Source organism: Hoplias malabaricus, chromosome 3 (assembly GCF_029633855.1).
Source record: "Hoplias malabaricus isolate fHopMal1 chromosome 3, fHopMal1.hap1, whole genome shotgun sequence".
Taxonomy (NCBI): Eukaryota; Metazoa; Chordata; class Actinopteri; order Characiformes; family Erythrinidae; genus Hoplias; species Hoplias malabaricus.
The window spans coordinates 43810624-43827385 of record NC_089802.1 but is presented as its reverse complement, the minus strand read 5'-3'; the positions used below and the strand labels follow the sequence as shown (position 1 = coordinate 43827385).

The 16762-nt window shown below is 38.6% G+C and overlaps 1 protein-coding gene across 6 annotated transcripts in view; it reads right to left on the bottom strand.

Moving 5' to 3' along the window:
- Positions 1–292: 292 nt before the first annotated feature.
- Positions 293–16762, bottom strand: part of tead3b (TEA domain family member 3 b) — a 39810-nt gene continuing 23340 nt past the window's right edge. For 3 of the 6 annotated variants that reach the window (XM_066664808.1, XM_066664807.1, XM_066664809.1), the window contains 11 exons: positions 11841–11905; positions 10597–10659; positions 8883–8894; positions 7072–7215; positions 6940–6983; positions 6303–6364; positions 6076–6212; positions 5713–5886; positions 4972–5115; positions 4452–4604; positions 293–3418 (listed from right to left, as the gene is read on the bottom strand). In XM_066664808.1, the coding sequence (XP_066520905.1) occupies positions 3305–3418; positions 4452–4604; positions 4972–5115; positions 5713–5886; positions 6076–6212; positions 6303–6364; positions 6940–6983; positions 7072–7215; positions 8883–8894; positions 10597–10659; positions 11841–11905 (1112 nt within the window). In that variant the 3' untranslated portion in view covers positions 293–3304. Of the gene's footprint in view, positions 3419–4451; positions 4605–4971; positions 5116–5712; positions 5887–6075; positions 6213–6302; positions 6365–6939; positions 6984–7071; positions 7216–8882; positions 8895–10596; positions 10660–10796; positions 10860–11840; positions 11906–16762 lie in introns of all 6 variants that reach the window. The other 3 variants (XM_066664811.1, XM_066664810.1, XM_066664812.1) reach the window with 3 other exon arrangements.

Sequence of the window (16762 nt, the reverse complement as noted above, 5' to 3'; positions counted from 1 at the left end):
CTTTGCTGGAATAAGAACCTGCAAACTTTCAGAATGCATATTAGCTTTAGCGCCCACTGCTGGTCCTCCGGGTATTTACAGACAGGGGAAAGCTGAAGAGCCCTAATTTCATGGATATTTTTTATAGCATGTAGTCTAACAGTACTCAGCTGGAGTTTGATAATGAAGTACTGCAGCATCATTCACTGTATAAAAGCCAGAAAAAAATGAGAAAAGCACTTAAACAGAGAGAGAGAGAGAGAGAGAGAGAAAAAAAAGACATCCACCAGTGTTTTATGAAGAAAAATGTCCCAAGGGGAACCAAGACATTTTATTGGTATTACTATACATATTGTTTAGATTATATTGTACAAACCCCTCACATTGTAGATATTATAATATAAATGACTTCAATGCACAGTTGGTAACCAAGGCCACAGTGAACCGTTACTGGGTAAGGAGGGAGGCAAAAACAAACAAAAAAAAAAAAAATAAACAACAACTCCAACACCATTTAGATTATTATATAAAATCTCAACAGTAACACACAATTTTCAGTTAATGCATACAGCAAAAACTGAAAGTCAAAGAGCAAACATAAAATTAATAATTATAATAAAAAACAAAGCCTGTAAAAAAAGTACAATTGAGGAAAGTGTCATCGAAGTTCACAGACAACACAGTTTATAGGCTAAAGTTGTACCAGTTCAGTTGATAAAGCAAAGTGACAGCTTGAACCTCAGTCTGTCATTGTCAGTTTCCAACAGAGTACCGTGTAACTTTAGTCATGAATGAATTTCTGGACAATTTATAGTTCAAAATCTTGATTCGTCTAAAGCATTTGCCAAACCATTCACAATTAATCAACTGAATCAAATATCAAACATTGCTGGTATCACAGGAAAACACTGTCCCTGTGAAATTTTTGTTTTGCCTTTCTTAATTTGATCCAAAATCAGATACATCTTCTATACAGAAGTCTGAAACATATTTACATACAATTTGGTGTAACCTAAGTACAGAGATCAAGCTTTACTGAGGTACCAGGTTTTCTTAAAACACCAGCAATACTGTACCCTTAAATAAAAAAAAATACAATAAAAAAAAAAACAAGTTAACATTCATATACAATACTTTCCGCAAAATGTGGAACAGCTTTCACACAAGCAGATCTGCCTCTAGTAATCAGTGGCTGCAACATTTTTGGAGTAGGGAGAAACAATAATACAGTCACTGGGAACAGATTTAAAATGGTCATTCAATTTAATTTGATTGCTGTTAAAATTCAAGTTTTTGTTACATTGTCAAGTGCACCGTTTTTGAGAAAATCAACATTCTTCAGTAGTAGTATACTGCCTGAAAACTATCCATGATCCCATTATTGTAGTGTAACTAACCTAATATTAGCTCCAATTAGGTGCATAATGGCAGCAATGGGCAGTGAATTAAATGAACACGAAAGTAATTCCAAGTTCAACAAGTTGGCTTTATAATTATACATTACACCCAAAATGCGATGCACATGCAAAAAGCGACACCACAAACCTTTACAGACGGGTGGGAATGACAGATCAATGAGGATTAAATCATTAACTGTCTCTTTTCGATGCTCTGGGGAAAGTTAAACCGAACAAATGTAGTGTTCTTAGTGCTCCATGTAAAATGAAGTTGAGCTGTTCAATGTCTTGAACTTTGAGGATGGCACAAGAGCTTATTATCTGAGGGAGATTTGCTTTTTAATAATGATGAATCTCTTAAAAGGATCCAAAAGCACCAGAGAATACACAAAAGGCAAGCTTTTCCACTGTCAAAAAAACAACAAACAAAAAAGAGCAACATTACAGAGGTATAGTACCACTACTATCTGTAAAGTACTGGCTGATAGGCAGCCGCTGGGTAGCCGTTTTCTCTGTGTTAGAGGGCAGTTTAATGCAAAAGTATACATGCTGATGGTCATGTTTATTAAATCTCTCCTTGTGCCACTGTCTGTTTGTGAGAAGCACATTTGAGCACCTGCTCCTGCTCAGATGCACTTGTTGCAAACAGAATAAAGAAGTGAGCTTTGAGGGGGTAAAAGGCTTAAAGGCTTAGTCATGCTCTAGTATCAAAACATTAGCACATATTTATATCAACTCATGTCAAGAGGTAGTCAAAAAAAGGCACTTTAGAATGTCAATCCACGTTGAGTTCTTTGGAGAGAGGCACTTGCCACATTCACGAACCTAATAGTCATTGGGTGGCCATGAAAGCCTTCCTGTTTCTGACACCTCCATGCTGGATAAGGACAGATCAATGCAAATGCACTGCAGGTTCTCGTTCTGTACATGGTCAAATGTTGAGTATGTCATACTAACAGCTGTGTGTGCTAGTTTGGCTTCAAACTGTTTGTCATTCACTCAAGAGTGGCATAAAGAGGATGGGAATTAAAGATGGTTAAAGCTTGAGGATGTCAGAAACCACTGCAGTGTACAGCTGTATGCAAAAGTTTGGAAACCCCAGGTCCAGTGACATGTTTATTTATTTTTTTTCCCCCCAATTTCTATGTGGAAAATAAGTGAATATATGTTCCACGGTGAAATTAGATTTTTTTTCTAGAAATATTAATGCACATGTTTTATCATTTGCTGAATTGAACACACTGGGAAAAATAAAAAGTGCCCTAGCCTAACTCTGTTTAATAGTTTTCCCTCAATATGTTCACTGTAGCTAATAAAAATGAATAACTAAATGTGATGAAGTGTATTCTGTGTAGAAGTTGACAGCTTAAATTGATTCAGAAAAAAAGAACAAAACAAGTCATTAGACCAAGGGTGCCCAAACTTTCAAGCATTACTGTATTTACAGCAGACCTGTCCTTTGCAAAAAATTTCCTTAACCCTCTTCTTGAGGCCCTGGTCCTTACTTCTATTTCGCATTGTGCACCTGCTACAGACACACATTGTCTTCCATTATTAAAAACCTTGCTTCCTTCCTGTCAATGCATTCCACATTCACAGTCCCTCAGTGAAGACAAATACAAAAGAAAAAAAAGGCATAAAAACATTTAGAATTTCTACGCAACAAATACCTATGTGTGACCCATTTTGTTTTTAAGGCATTTAAATATGTAATAAAAAAGAGATTGTCCGTTAACAGAGCAATACTACATTTATGATTTTCCACTCCTCAGTCTTCTGTCCACTTACTGTAAACCCGGGTCAGTATAGAAACAATCACGTCCACCCTCTTCAACCTGCTGCGGTATTGCTCTGACGTCTGGACAGTCTGTGGTGGCATTGCACAAAGTGACAGTGTCCACTGGCAAAGCCTGTCCTCACAGGGGTGGCTAGTCTTTAATGAGCCGGTACACATGATACTGTGCCCCATGTTCGCTTGTGGACACTTCAAATACAAACGCTATGCACAGCAGAGTTTCCTGTGTTTCCCTGTTGGTCACCACCTGAAACAAAAAACACCACAGGATTGGTACATGCAGGATGTTAGAATGTTACAAGAAAAGAAAGACATACCATTTGTGATAGATTTCCTCGAAAACATGTCTAACCACTCTAAAGTATCTTTGTTTTTTGTTTTGTTGCTTTTTTGCATCAACCAATAAAAAAATTTCCAACCAACAGGATGCTGTCCTGCGAGCAGCATCCAGTGACCACTGATGAAGGACTACAGGACGACTAACACAAACCGTACAGCAACAGATGAGCCATTTCTGAATTGATATCTAAAATGTGGAACAACATGGTAGGTTTGTCTGTGGTCAGTGAGTGGGACAGTGTTTAAAAACTACAGCAGCTCTGCTGTGTCTGATGCACTCCTAGCGCAACACACAAAAGCCAAACATACACTGTGCAATTTTGGCCCTTTTTTAAGCCCAATTTGGTCATTGCTGACATTTCAGACTCAGATTAGCTTAACTGCCCAAAGGACCTCCAAGTACGCAGTCAGACGTCCGAATGAATTTCTGACACGTTCCAAATTTTGGTCTATTTTTTCACGATTTGACCCCATTTCTGGATATTAGTCACAATACACAGAGTGAGCTGAAAATGCTTGGAGACCACTACACATACTCACAGTCCCATCACAGCTTACCTCCAATTCTCTCTGCAAAGTGGACAAATGTTACTGCCTAAGTCTTCCCAGACACTCCCAAGCCTCACCTCAGCTTGTTTTCAAGAAATTTCAGCATGGCACAAGTTAGAAAATTCATTCACTTTGTCTTACACAAGGCGGCATATTCTGCTGAACTGAGTGTTTGTATGTAGACAAACTCTCCCGAGGGGCTGTTTTACCCGCAATGTGTGAGTGCTCATGCTGTGGCATATCAGTCAGACAGACTGCTTTAACACAGTGTGAGAATATCAATCGCAGGCTTTGTCTATACAGGGCAAACGATTCAAACATGCAGTATGAATGCTCACCAACAAACCAAATTTCCAAAATTGCACCCGCTATAATGCTTCTCTGCCTCTTACCTGTAAAATAGTGAAGTTCTCTAAGACACTGTTCATCATGTATTTCTCCGGCAGGTGTTTGAGCTTGTGGATGAAGTTAATCATGTATTCACACATAGGTGAGCGATGGATCCTGTACACACACTTCCCACCCTCTACTCGAGCATACTCAGTCTGAAATAAATAAAATATATGTAAATAAAAACCTCTAGTTATTTGAAAGTACTAAACAGCCATGGCTGTGTAAGCTGTCGCTAAAATAATTTAGTTGTCCAACACTGGAAGAAAGAAGAGCTGCTAGACCCAAATGAGAATTTTTTTTTTTCAGAATATGTAAAATTTAAACACAAACAAGCACTCTTTTATTCATTGACCAGAAAAATAACCCTCTGTCCTGCTTTCAGCACAGTGTTTTAAAATATGTATGAGTATCCCCTGCACAGAGCTACAACCCGAAATATACTCACTTGGCTGCTCATTTAAAACAAGCAATCATTCATATTCTCCAATGATTTTACTTTTTTTGTGAGCTGTGACTAACCTCCACTTTCTCCACAACCTGTTTGCCAAAGGAGCAGACTTTAGTGGAGACTGTGATGGTCATATTCTCAGTGCTGCAGTACTGGCTGCTGACGCCATAGAAGGATCCAGGTCCATCCTGCATATCACTGCTGTTCAGATCCGCCTGTGTCACAGGCCAAAGAAAAAATCTAATTTAGTTTCAGATGCATAAATATGTCCTAGTTTTTTGTTTTATTTATTATTTGCCTAATACTCCAGACAAAGTGAGTCACTAGTGATTCTACCCATTAGCAAGACCTCCACTGTAACACATCTTTTGAACTTAATAATACGAATGGTATTTTTTTTTATTAAGGTAGAAGTTGACAAGATCTCACTTTCTTATGTCAAAGTCCCCCTACGAAAACTTGGTCCAGCAACTTATTTGCTTTAGCTTTCAAGTGAAGAAAATGTCAGCGATTATATGTACTACATATATATTTTTTTAAATAGAAAAAAAGACCAGAAATAAGCAGGTATCTCAACAGATCAGATGCCATTATCCATTTATGAACTATTTAATATGGTAACATGAGCATATTTAGCATGTATGTATGCTTCCTCTCCTCCATCCCACCAATCATAAATAAATAAACCAATCACACAACATGACAAGCGCTTACATATACAGAAGAAACTCAGTACGTTAAGAAGAGTAACCCTTCTAAACAAAGACCATCTGATAAACTGACTGCCAAGTGACTTTCTGAAATTCACTGACCCAGAATTTGACTAGGAAGAAGGCATTCTGAGGGCCCTTTTCATACAGCTCCTTCAGGCCTCCTTTCTTTTCAGGAAATTTGTCATAGATCTGCCGGATATCCACTGCCTCCAGTAGGGGGTCACTGTATGAGGGGTTGGTCTGTCCAATGTGCACAAACAGATGTTTGCTGTACTGTTAAAGGAAAAATACAAGGAGAAATTCAAACACCAGATATATCTCAAGTGACATGAAGGGGATTATTGTATAAAACTATGACTTTAAGACTTCCTTGTAAAATCTTAACTTAGAAGTGTGTTTTTTTCCAAAATCCTTATAGTTTGAGAAATGAGACACTAGTTTGTGCAGTATGTAGTCACTCACAGTGTCCGCATCTCGAGGAACCTCCATGAAGGCAGAGTACTCCAGCATGCGGAGCTTGGAAGAGGCGATAGTGCGATCCTGCCACACAGGCACTGCTGTGGCTGTGGGTGGGAGGGGAGGGGCCAGGGGCTCATAGGCTGGACAGACAACACAGAAAACCCCATACAAATATACCAATCTAGTTATTTTTTAATTATACAACATACAGGGAACAAAACAAAACGAACCTGATATGGGTGGCGGAACAGGTCCGGATAAGTTTGAGTAGGTTTGTGCAAATGGCTTGATGCTGCAACAACAGTGTTCATGTACCGTTAGACATGACTTGTAGATTACTAACTGAAAGGTTCATCTTGTAAATGATGATGAATTCAACTTCCTACATTAGTTTCAATGGCAGCATGACATACGGGTACATCTCAATAAATTACAATCTAACTGAGATCTTATTGAAAATATTGAATTTTTAATTTGATGCATCTGTACATTCGTGACATTTCAGCAGAGAGGGTAAAAGGGGTTTAATCAATTATTTAAAATATATGCTTAATTATAGCGTTTTGATGTGAGACACCTGATTCAGAATCTTTCTCATTTAGCATTGGCCACTTTGGTGCATTATGTTAATTTGTGTTGTTATAACCTAACAAACATATTAAATTCAAATGTACACAGCTGCAAATGGCAGAGCTCTCCCAGGCTGTGACTGCAGAACTGAGAAAATGAACATAGATTGAGTTCTGGCAGACTGCTATGTAAACATCTGCATACAAATGCCTGTGCATGTTCACAGATACCCAGACGTTCAAACTTGGCTTTTAGAATGCACTAGTATCAGGCACATGAAACGAAAACAAAACTCACTCCTGAGAGGGTCCAGGTTGTCCTGGAATTGGAGACGGCCAAAACTACAAAAAAAAAAAACAAAGAATGTAAAGCATGTAGATTCTGGAGGTTGGCACATGTGAGTGTGAATTTGCTCAGATCTAGACCTACTCTGGCGCCTGGGGCTAAAGAGGGTGGTGGGTAAGGAGGTTGGGGCAGTGGGGGAAGCTGGCTCTTGATCAGGTTTGGAGACACTATCTGGGCTGAGGAGAGTGCTGCCATGTTCTGAAGAGCCTTGTCTTTGGATGCCTGATCCTGAAGTGGAACACGAGACACTGGTTAGAAACATATTTCATACTCAAACACATTTTCTCACACACATGCTACAGTTCAGGCCACAGTGGAGTAAAACTAATATTTCAGCAAATAAGACTTTCATCATCTCTGCACATTAACAAATGAAGCAATTCTCAACCCAGATGCCAGAGAAGGAAATCAGAGAGCACATAATGGATGAAAATTCAGTGCAAGTCAGCACCTACCCCAAACGCTGCCCTAGAACTAGACTTGTCACGATAGACATTTTTGTGCCTGGTACATTGTCCCAGAAATTATTGTGATAATTGTTTTATTGTTATTTTGGGACCATTTTATGTCACTGCCATAATGATGATACAGAAGCAAATTCATGTTTACTTAGAATAAACACACTCATTTAAATGTCCATATATTGTTCAATAAGTCGATAATGTAATTATTGTGACAGGCTAACACAGAACTGATTATTTTGCAAATAATTACGAAGAGTTTAATATTTAATCTATTTGGCAGTGGGGTGAATTTAGTTTATAGTGCTCCTCATGATTTCCACAAGAGATGAAAGAGGCAACAGGCAGCAACAGTTAGAGGCTGATAGGCAAGGTGGCACCGGAGCACACAAGGTGATACCAGTCACAGACACAACACAGCAGCAAGTCAGGAAGTGACAGTAACATGGAACAAATTGCTTCAGTTCCTGTTTCTATCCTGAATTAACATCAGATGAAAATAATCTAAAATCTACTGGAAATTATAGCGATTTCAGGCAAACCCTGCTTCCAAAACCAGATACTAAAATATATTCTCCCGAAAACGTACACTATTTATAGTGCACTACTTGGAAGTGTCCTTCAAATCAAAATTATATTTCAAAGTGAAACCAAGTCTGGGAAAAACGAGGCAGTGGTTGTGTAAGACATGATGGTGCTGAACAGGTCTCCTGTACACTGTGGTTTTTTTTTCTTTATTCTTTATCATTTCATTCCTAAGTGACTTTATAGGAGTATGAAGATTCCTTCTTTATTTTCAATGGAAGTCATTGTAAAAGGATTTTATTCCAAGTAATTTTAGAGCACAATTTGAAGAACAGCTGCTGGGTTCAGATAATGTAGTAAACTAAATATGTACAAAAATGAAAATACATGTTTCTGTTTGGACAGTGACGATATGTAGTATGTGGTTTTGGATACAGCCCTAGTGTTCTTAAATCAGGGCACAGCTAAAGCAGGTTGGCATTTTCTCGAATAACATTTTACACCTTCCTACTTTTCATGTGGCTGGGGTCTGTGACTACATTCTAGATGAGTTTATTCCAGCTTGTAATTTAACAGCTGGTCACCATCATTAGCATGTCTCAGACTAGAAGAATTCTCTAAATGCAACTCAATGCAAGACATTCTGAGTATCTGATTTTACAAAATGCCCACAAACTGTATTTACTGGTGCATTCAACAGATGACCAGGACGTGACAGTTATCTGAAGCAGGTAATGCGTGTGGGTAAAATGTCCAGGAATATGACACCTAAACATAACACAAAGGCTCATGGGAAATGTATAAATGTAGCAGGATAAGGGATGGGAGGTGTGTAAGCAGGAAGCTGGGAATTAGCTGTGCGCGGTGCGGCAAAGCGAAGCAAAACGCAAAATCTAAATCCACACTTACCAAGTTCATGGCCTGAATCAAAGGAAAGAAAATCCATTAATAACAAAGCTCTAGAAAACTGTGTGTTAGCTTATCTCTCTATCATTTTGGATAGTTTCTCTCTCACATGTCATAATATAAATTTACATAGAACCCAAACAGTCCATTTATCAAAGGTTTGGGACTGGTTTCCCAAAAGTGTCATTATACGAATGTATTACAAGTGTTCTGTAGTATGGAGGTGACTCTGAAGTTTAAAAAGTGAGGTCATTTTTTTATTTTTTACATTTGCACTATAATGATAACTTAAATAAGCATGATTCTTCAAATGAATAACACACTCTTTAAAACTAAGATTTTTAAGATGTATGTACACACACACACACACATACTTACTTACTTTTGGGAAACCAGGCTCCTATCATATAATATGTGTGCGCAATTATTTGTATGTAATGTTTTTATTTCTGGAATTAAAATTAGAAGCTGAAGAGTGTGCGAAACCTATGGATTTTTGAAGTTAAATTAGCTACACTACTAGTTTTTATACTGGGATAAACCGGATATTTCCTACTTCTAAAAAGTTCAAAAACAGGAATTATATACCAACAGTCAAAATGTATTTAGTTAGAGAATCGTTAGAGAAGATATTTAATAATGGACATAATATATTATTATGTTTATGTAACTCAGGAGGAATCATATAATATCCTTTCAGTGTTTATCTGCTTAAGGAAAGTTACTAAAGGGTTCCACAGTTATGAACTTACTGTACAGGTTTCTAAAGACTTACAGGAAGTGCTGAATCATACAGACATTCTTTCTTAAACTGTCAAAGGTTGCTTAAGTAGACAATATGTCCAAATGTTTGTAGACATATCTTCTAATGAGTAATTTAAATATTCACTCATTTTAACACAGACATTTAACTGTCCACTAACAATTTTCATAATCTCCAGAGAAAAACACTGAGAAACAAGTAGAATGGGATGCTCTAGACCAGTTGCATATGACCCTAGGTCACAATGCCCAATGCCAGCTAGGGGGGGTATTAATCTCCTAGTATTATGCTGCAAAGCACTGGGGTTGTGGTTTTTTTTTTTGGAAGTTTTTTGAGATCCAAATTTTTTGTGTCCAAAGCGAACCATCAAACATCGGCCCCTGACCGCACTAATGCCTAATATTAATTTGAGAATAAATAAAACTGTTGCCCATAAAGTGTAGGTTTCGAGTCTTTTTACTTTTCCCCCCTAATTATACATGCCAGTGAAAATATCATCATTTGTTTCAAAACCACTTTTGTTGTTCGTTCTGAACACAATGAACTGAAGAGGTGGGATGAATATGGGAGGGGTCTGGATGAAAGGGGGAAAAGATTGAAGAAACAGGGAGCCTCAGGAAAGCCTACAGGCAAAGAGCATGGCGCCATCATGCACTTTCAGCCTTCTCTGCTACAAAGCAAGACACGCACACGCACACACACACACAGTGCTGAGCACTGAACTGCACTCCAACCATCCATGACTACGCTACAGCAACATCATAGCAGCCTCCATTTAAAACAAGCAGCCTTTTGTTTAAGGAGGTCTCTTCCGTCATTCAGCTCTTTTTTAGAGTTTTGGTTAGCCAGTGACTCCATGGAACTCGCAGTTCCATGCTCCAAAGTGGTTTCCGATTGGTAAGCGCAAAGCCAAACGCTGCACAAGCCCCGCCCCGCCCGCAAGAAAGCGCATACCTTCAGCTTTGACTGTATTTCGCGAGATTTTCTCCGGGCAAGAACCTGCAAATGGCTAGAAACCTGCAGAAGAGGAAGAGGGGGAAAGAGAAAAGAGGGGAGAGGAGGGAAAGAAAGAGAGAGAAAAGAGAAGCCGTAACCAAGGAGGAAAGAGACGCTCATTCACATGCTAGCCGAGGGGGCCAGCAGGAGACACCTACCTTTATACCCGCTTGGAACTCGCGGACTTTCTTCCGTGCTAACACCTGTATGTGACTAGATACCTGAAGGAGTTTGAGAGGGTTTTAAAACAAACACACACACACAGGTGCACTCTTCTACCATAAAAATGCACATAACTGTAGTCTAAATCATGCAAACGAAGTGACAAAACTATGTGATGGTCTATTACAAATATTTGTAATAGTTTTGTAATCAAAAATTCATTGCAATCATAAAGGGCCAAAGAGATCCAACTTGTTTACTAATTTCTACAGATTAACAGTGTTACAAATATACTACTGACACTAAGGAACAGTTTTTCAAAACCATCAGAAAACACACTACAGACCAAATTATTATATTGATTATAGCTTTAAGTTACAAATATGCCAACATATTTTATAGCATAATTATGACTTAAATTTGTCCTAAAAACAGCTGTTTCTTACTTTCAAATGTAGCACATTGGCCCATTAAAGATCAAGCTCTGCTATTTATATTTGTATCAGAAACATGGCGGTATGAGACACAGGTTAAAACAAAATACTGGAGAAAAAAGCTCATAAGCCAGTTTTTCAGTAAATAAATAAAAATTGGTTATTAAAATTAATGAATAAATTAAAAGTCAAGATGATGAATCCAAACAGATCCTAACTGAACAAACTGGCTAAGAATGCTGAACCCCCACTTGTAGTTCATCACTATATGAAATTTATTCATTTATTCATTGTCTGTAAGCGTTTATCCAGTTCAGGGTCGCGGTGGGTCCGGACCCTACCCGGAATCGCTGGGCGCAAGGCGGGAGCACACCCTGGGGGATGCTCTTTTTTTATAAAATTTAAAAACTGAAATCATATCAGTATGTGAAGTACTATTTAACTAAACCTTCAGCCTGTTGATTAATAAAGCAACTCTTATTTTTTACCAATTTACTGCTGATATGTTTACCTCTGATACGGATGAACAAACTTCACTGGTTGAGCCCTTCAGTCACGCATTTCAAGTAAAATAAGATGTGAGTGAAAAATACAGGGGAAAAATACCTGTTTCCTTGTGCGAGTTTTTCCGGTCCTCAGCTTGATGTACCTGGCAATGAGCTCATTACGTCCTGTGGAAATAGAAATGAACAGGTTTTAAAGTCTTTCCTTTTCATTACCACAAGGTGGCACTCAAAGAAAGCAGAAGGGTGGAAAACAGAAACACATGAACCCTTGCAGCCTCAGTGAGATGACTTACTACAAATAGAAAATTAATAAAGGCTAGCTGTCAACGTTAAAGTGATAGCTTTGCTCCCTAATGTTGGGCAAGAGCTGAATTTAAAATGGGACTTTCCATGCGGTTGCTAAGGTGCTACGGCAATGAAAAGGCAGAAAGAGCCGCCTTGAAAACAACACTGCTCTACCTTTATGTAACATCAGCTTACAAAAGATGCATCTCTTCTACCTACATGACATTCCTCTGCAGACTGCTTTTATGCTTCTATTTTGGGCCTAACTACCCCCTATCTTTGTCAGTCGCACCACGTGAGCTATAGTTTCTCTTTTCCCGGACAGGAAGCAGTCTACATAGATAGATGTCCAGGCAAAATGTGCAATTTATATCATTGTTAAGCCAAAAAAATAGAATGAGATTCTGACATTTTGGCCAGAGATTTGAGGTAGATAATCTGAAAAAGATTATTCTGCTTATGAGTCACTCTGCTGCTGTCCCTTAGATTTTACAACTCAAACGCTGATTAAACAGATGTGCAGATGTGTGTGCTACAGTATGCTCTCAACTAGGCCATGATTATTAAATAACTTGATTTATAAATGACGACAGTGCATACTTTTACTTCAGTAAAAACAGAGTGCGTCTGATCATGTGTATGTTTGCACGGTAGAGTAAAGCCTTCTGTGAAATGCGATTCTGCAGTTAACTCTTCCATGGCAGCGCACACACACACACACACACGAGTAGCATGCAGCCAAATTGGATCCCTGAGAGCAGTTGGGGATTTGGTGCCTTGCTCAAGGGCACACATCAGCTGTGAACGCTGAAGGAGGGGCATTAAAATACACACAAATACAACTTTCTGCAAAAACTCATATTTAAACTCTATTTTATTTTATATTTCTATATACTGTCTTCTGTACAGTTTGTTTTCAATTGTGCAAATGTTGCCTATGACTTTCCAAAACTGTAATATCCTCTGGAAGACATACATTTTTGTCTATGTCCATATTTTTCTGTGGCATTAAAAATGTTACTTAATGAATGATCAATATTTAGGGGAAGGATCTGTTAATGCTAAATAAAAATGTATGTATATATATATTATAGATATATTGTGATATATCTGCTTTTCACATATTCAACTGATGGCTGTGTTTAGAAACATGGAGATGGTCAATCCATTCCCCTCTTTCATAAGCTCTCTATGATATCGCTGAGCTATTTCTGTGAGCTCAGAGATTACAGACTGTTCACTCAGGGGAAATCAGAAACCGAACATCCGCAGGTGGCCTCACACCTGGACCACCCCCGTCCCCAATCATACTGAACACACTCAAAGTCAGGAAACCTCTCCTTTGGAAAAGACGCTTACATGCAAACACATCTCCGGAGATTGCCCATCATCAATCAACACTGAATCAAGCAAATGACTGCAGGATTATTTCCTTCAAAAATCTTGGTATTTAATATACATTTTTTAAATATATAATTCTTATTTATAATTCTTACTTTTGGCATTTGGAGAAGAAAAATTAAATACTGCCATTTTGCCAACATTCCTACACTCCAAGTTGCCATGTAAAAACATTCTAATGTCACATACCTTTTTTAAACCATTTAAATACTTACATTTTTCCAAAATTCGTGTACAGTCTAATTATTTAAATATAAACAAAGCCAAGCCTATAATCGCAATTTCAGCTGCTGCCCAAAGTGTAATATGGAATCTACATGATATAAAAAATGTTTTTCCTTTCAGTATCCTGCGTACACCTCTCTGCCATTATTGTTTTAAATTATTAAAAACAATCATCAATCACTGGGCTTTAAAATGTTCCTAAAAAGTTACGTATTTAAGCTGCATGTTATCATTTGACATAAAAACCTGAAACTCTTCAAACGTCTGTTTCCTATCAGCACCACTGTGAATAATTTCTCCATGTTTGTCTAGAATGGAGCATTTCACATCAAACCACTCTCAGCGACTTTGTTTACATCTTAATCATTCAATGATGCACAAGGTTTTGGGAAGAAAAAAAAAAAAAAAAAAACGGGGGAATTTCCTTGAACTTGTTTGTACTAAAATGCTTGCTAATACAGATGCATGAACAGTGTCTGCTTTCAAAGGCTTTGCTTCCCTTTGCTCCATCAGTGACCATAAAAGTCAAGCAGCACAGCCCTGAGTAGGAGAGAGAGAGAGAGAGATAGAGAGTGAGAGAGAGAGAGAGAGATGCAATGTGTTCACCCTTCACAGCCATATGCTGCCCCCCTCTTCCCTTCCCCCTACAGACACACCCACATAGGCCTCTGTCTCTGCCTGCCTCTCTTGCCTTCTCTCTCTGCTCTCCCTCTCCCTCTCTGCCTCTGCATTCCTCACATTCCTTAGAGCCTGTCACATCTGCCCCATACAACCTGATTGGATGAGGCCAGACTTACAGCATGCGTAGAAAAAGAAAGACACAGAAAGATATACACAGACAGATGATATAGAGGGGGGGTCTGTAGAAGAGAGAAAGAACTTCACTGTTTCTGCCAACAAATGGCAGCTGGAGTTGTCCCTCCTCAGCCCGCCCCACTTTGCCACGCTCGCTAACGGACGCTCGCACCTGCCATGGACGTCCTGCAGCAGCACTCAGTGATATACCGTCCCCCTTCCCCCATATTCCCTCTCCCTCTGTCTGTTGCTGTTCAACTGTTGCCCTCAATCTCTCTCAAACTCAAAGGGTTCTGGAAATGAACACAATCCACTCCACTAGGTTGAGCACATGTCACAACTGCGTACGACAGGCTCATGTTAAAGATAACTGCAGCTGTGGGAATTGGTGCAAGACTGAGATAGGAAAGTGAGAAAGGAAGAGTATCATATTAACTTTATCATTTATTCACTAAGAAGTAGGGGTAAAAATAAAGAAAAAAATGTAGTCAGGTGATGGATAAAGTGAAACTCTCTTAAACAACTGCTTTTTAAAAGTTTTTTAAAAGCACTGGGGCTGAAGGTGTTTTGTTTATATATGCTTTTAACAAAGTTTGAAAAAGAAAAACATTTTCTAAACCAGTTATTCATTCCTTTCTCAACTAAATCATCCATTTAGTCAGTATGCAACACTACTCTTTCTGTAAGAAAAGACTATACAGTCCAATTTCTAGACTTGTATATTCCAGCAAATTTCTCTCACTATATTTACAAATAATACTGCCCAATTCAAATATTTGTGTCATTAGGAAAAGAAATAAGAAAATTTTACAAGTCAACTTGCCCACAAAAAAAATGTTTTGTAGCATTAGTGTTCTGAGGGCTGCACGAAGAATGAGCTCAGAACTGTTTTATGTTAAAATCCGCAGTGAAAATGAAATGGTCATAAGAAGAAATGGTGTATTATCAACATACTCTCAGCGTATTCTATCTGCTCATGTAAATCACTGCATCTCTTTAATTGTTTGCAATCTATCCCCGATTGCTTAATGCTCACTCTGCTCCATTTGGAGAAGGTTTGGGCAGATTCTTAACCATTTCTGTGCCAGAACATGCCCAGATCACTAACAGCATGCCCCACGGAAATCTCCACCTCTCTCTGTTTCCTTTCCTCTCTGCCCCTAACCTTACACCACACTGGCTATCAAACACGTCTGACAATAAATCATAGCTTTCCCAGCACCCAACTGGAGGACCTGTATCTGGACGTGTTGACTCCACCCTTCACATGACATTTGGTCCCACTCAACCTGTTCCTCATTGGAGAAACGTTGCAGAAACCATGTCCAAGTCAAACTATGCCCTACAGGCCCAGCCTTAATCACACCCACCCACCCTTCTCTCAGCACAGCCACAATAGAGAGGGTCCATCACTGTCTCTCTGGCCTGGCAAGGTGTGCAAAGCTAAATGATTTATCTGCAACTTCCTCTTCATCAGAAAAGAACACACGTCTCAATAGAAGAACCAGAATGGCAGCATTTCTGTCAGCCAAATGCACCATGAGTCACTCCATGAAGCAGAGGAGAAGGGAAAGCAAGGCCTTTAGAAACAGAATAATTTCCTCCTCAAATCAAACAAACCTCTCAACTGAAAAACAAGAGAACTGGCTCTGGCATAGGATCTGGCATAAACAAAAGTTAATTTTCACTGTAGCCCAAAGAACTCAGTCAATCCAGGCACATGTGGTGTTGAAAATCTTATTCTTTAGTTTTGGAAATTAAAATATGAGGCTAATGCAAATACATTCCACACTAATGAACACTGTATGAACCGCATATTATAAAGACCATCAAATATGTTATATATTTTCACATGACACCGGATTACTAATTACATTTTATGTGGTTTCCACTGTTTGACAGTGCAACAGTCGTCAAATAACTAACTTAAAAATTAAATTTTTCAAAACAAATAAAATAAAATAAAGAAAGAAAGAAATTTAGCCCATGTTTTATTAATAAGCTTTGGCCATATTTTTGCTGACTGGCCACAAATTGATTTAAAAAAATTACAAAAAACAAAAACAAAAACCCCAAACAAACAAACAAAAAATAAACCCTGCAAAAATGTGATTTTTCACGTATTTCCATTAGGAGTCCCAAGCATGTCAATACAGACAGCAGCTCTGAAAAAGGCGATGGCCAACACTGTAAATGAGAAGCAGCCTTCACATGCCTGACACAAGCAGGAATACCATGGCAGAAGTGGAGCATTCCCCGAGCCTAACGTCAGTGCTGGTATTAAGAATGCTTAGGTCATCCCACTCGTGAGAGGAC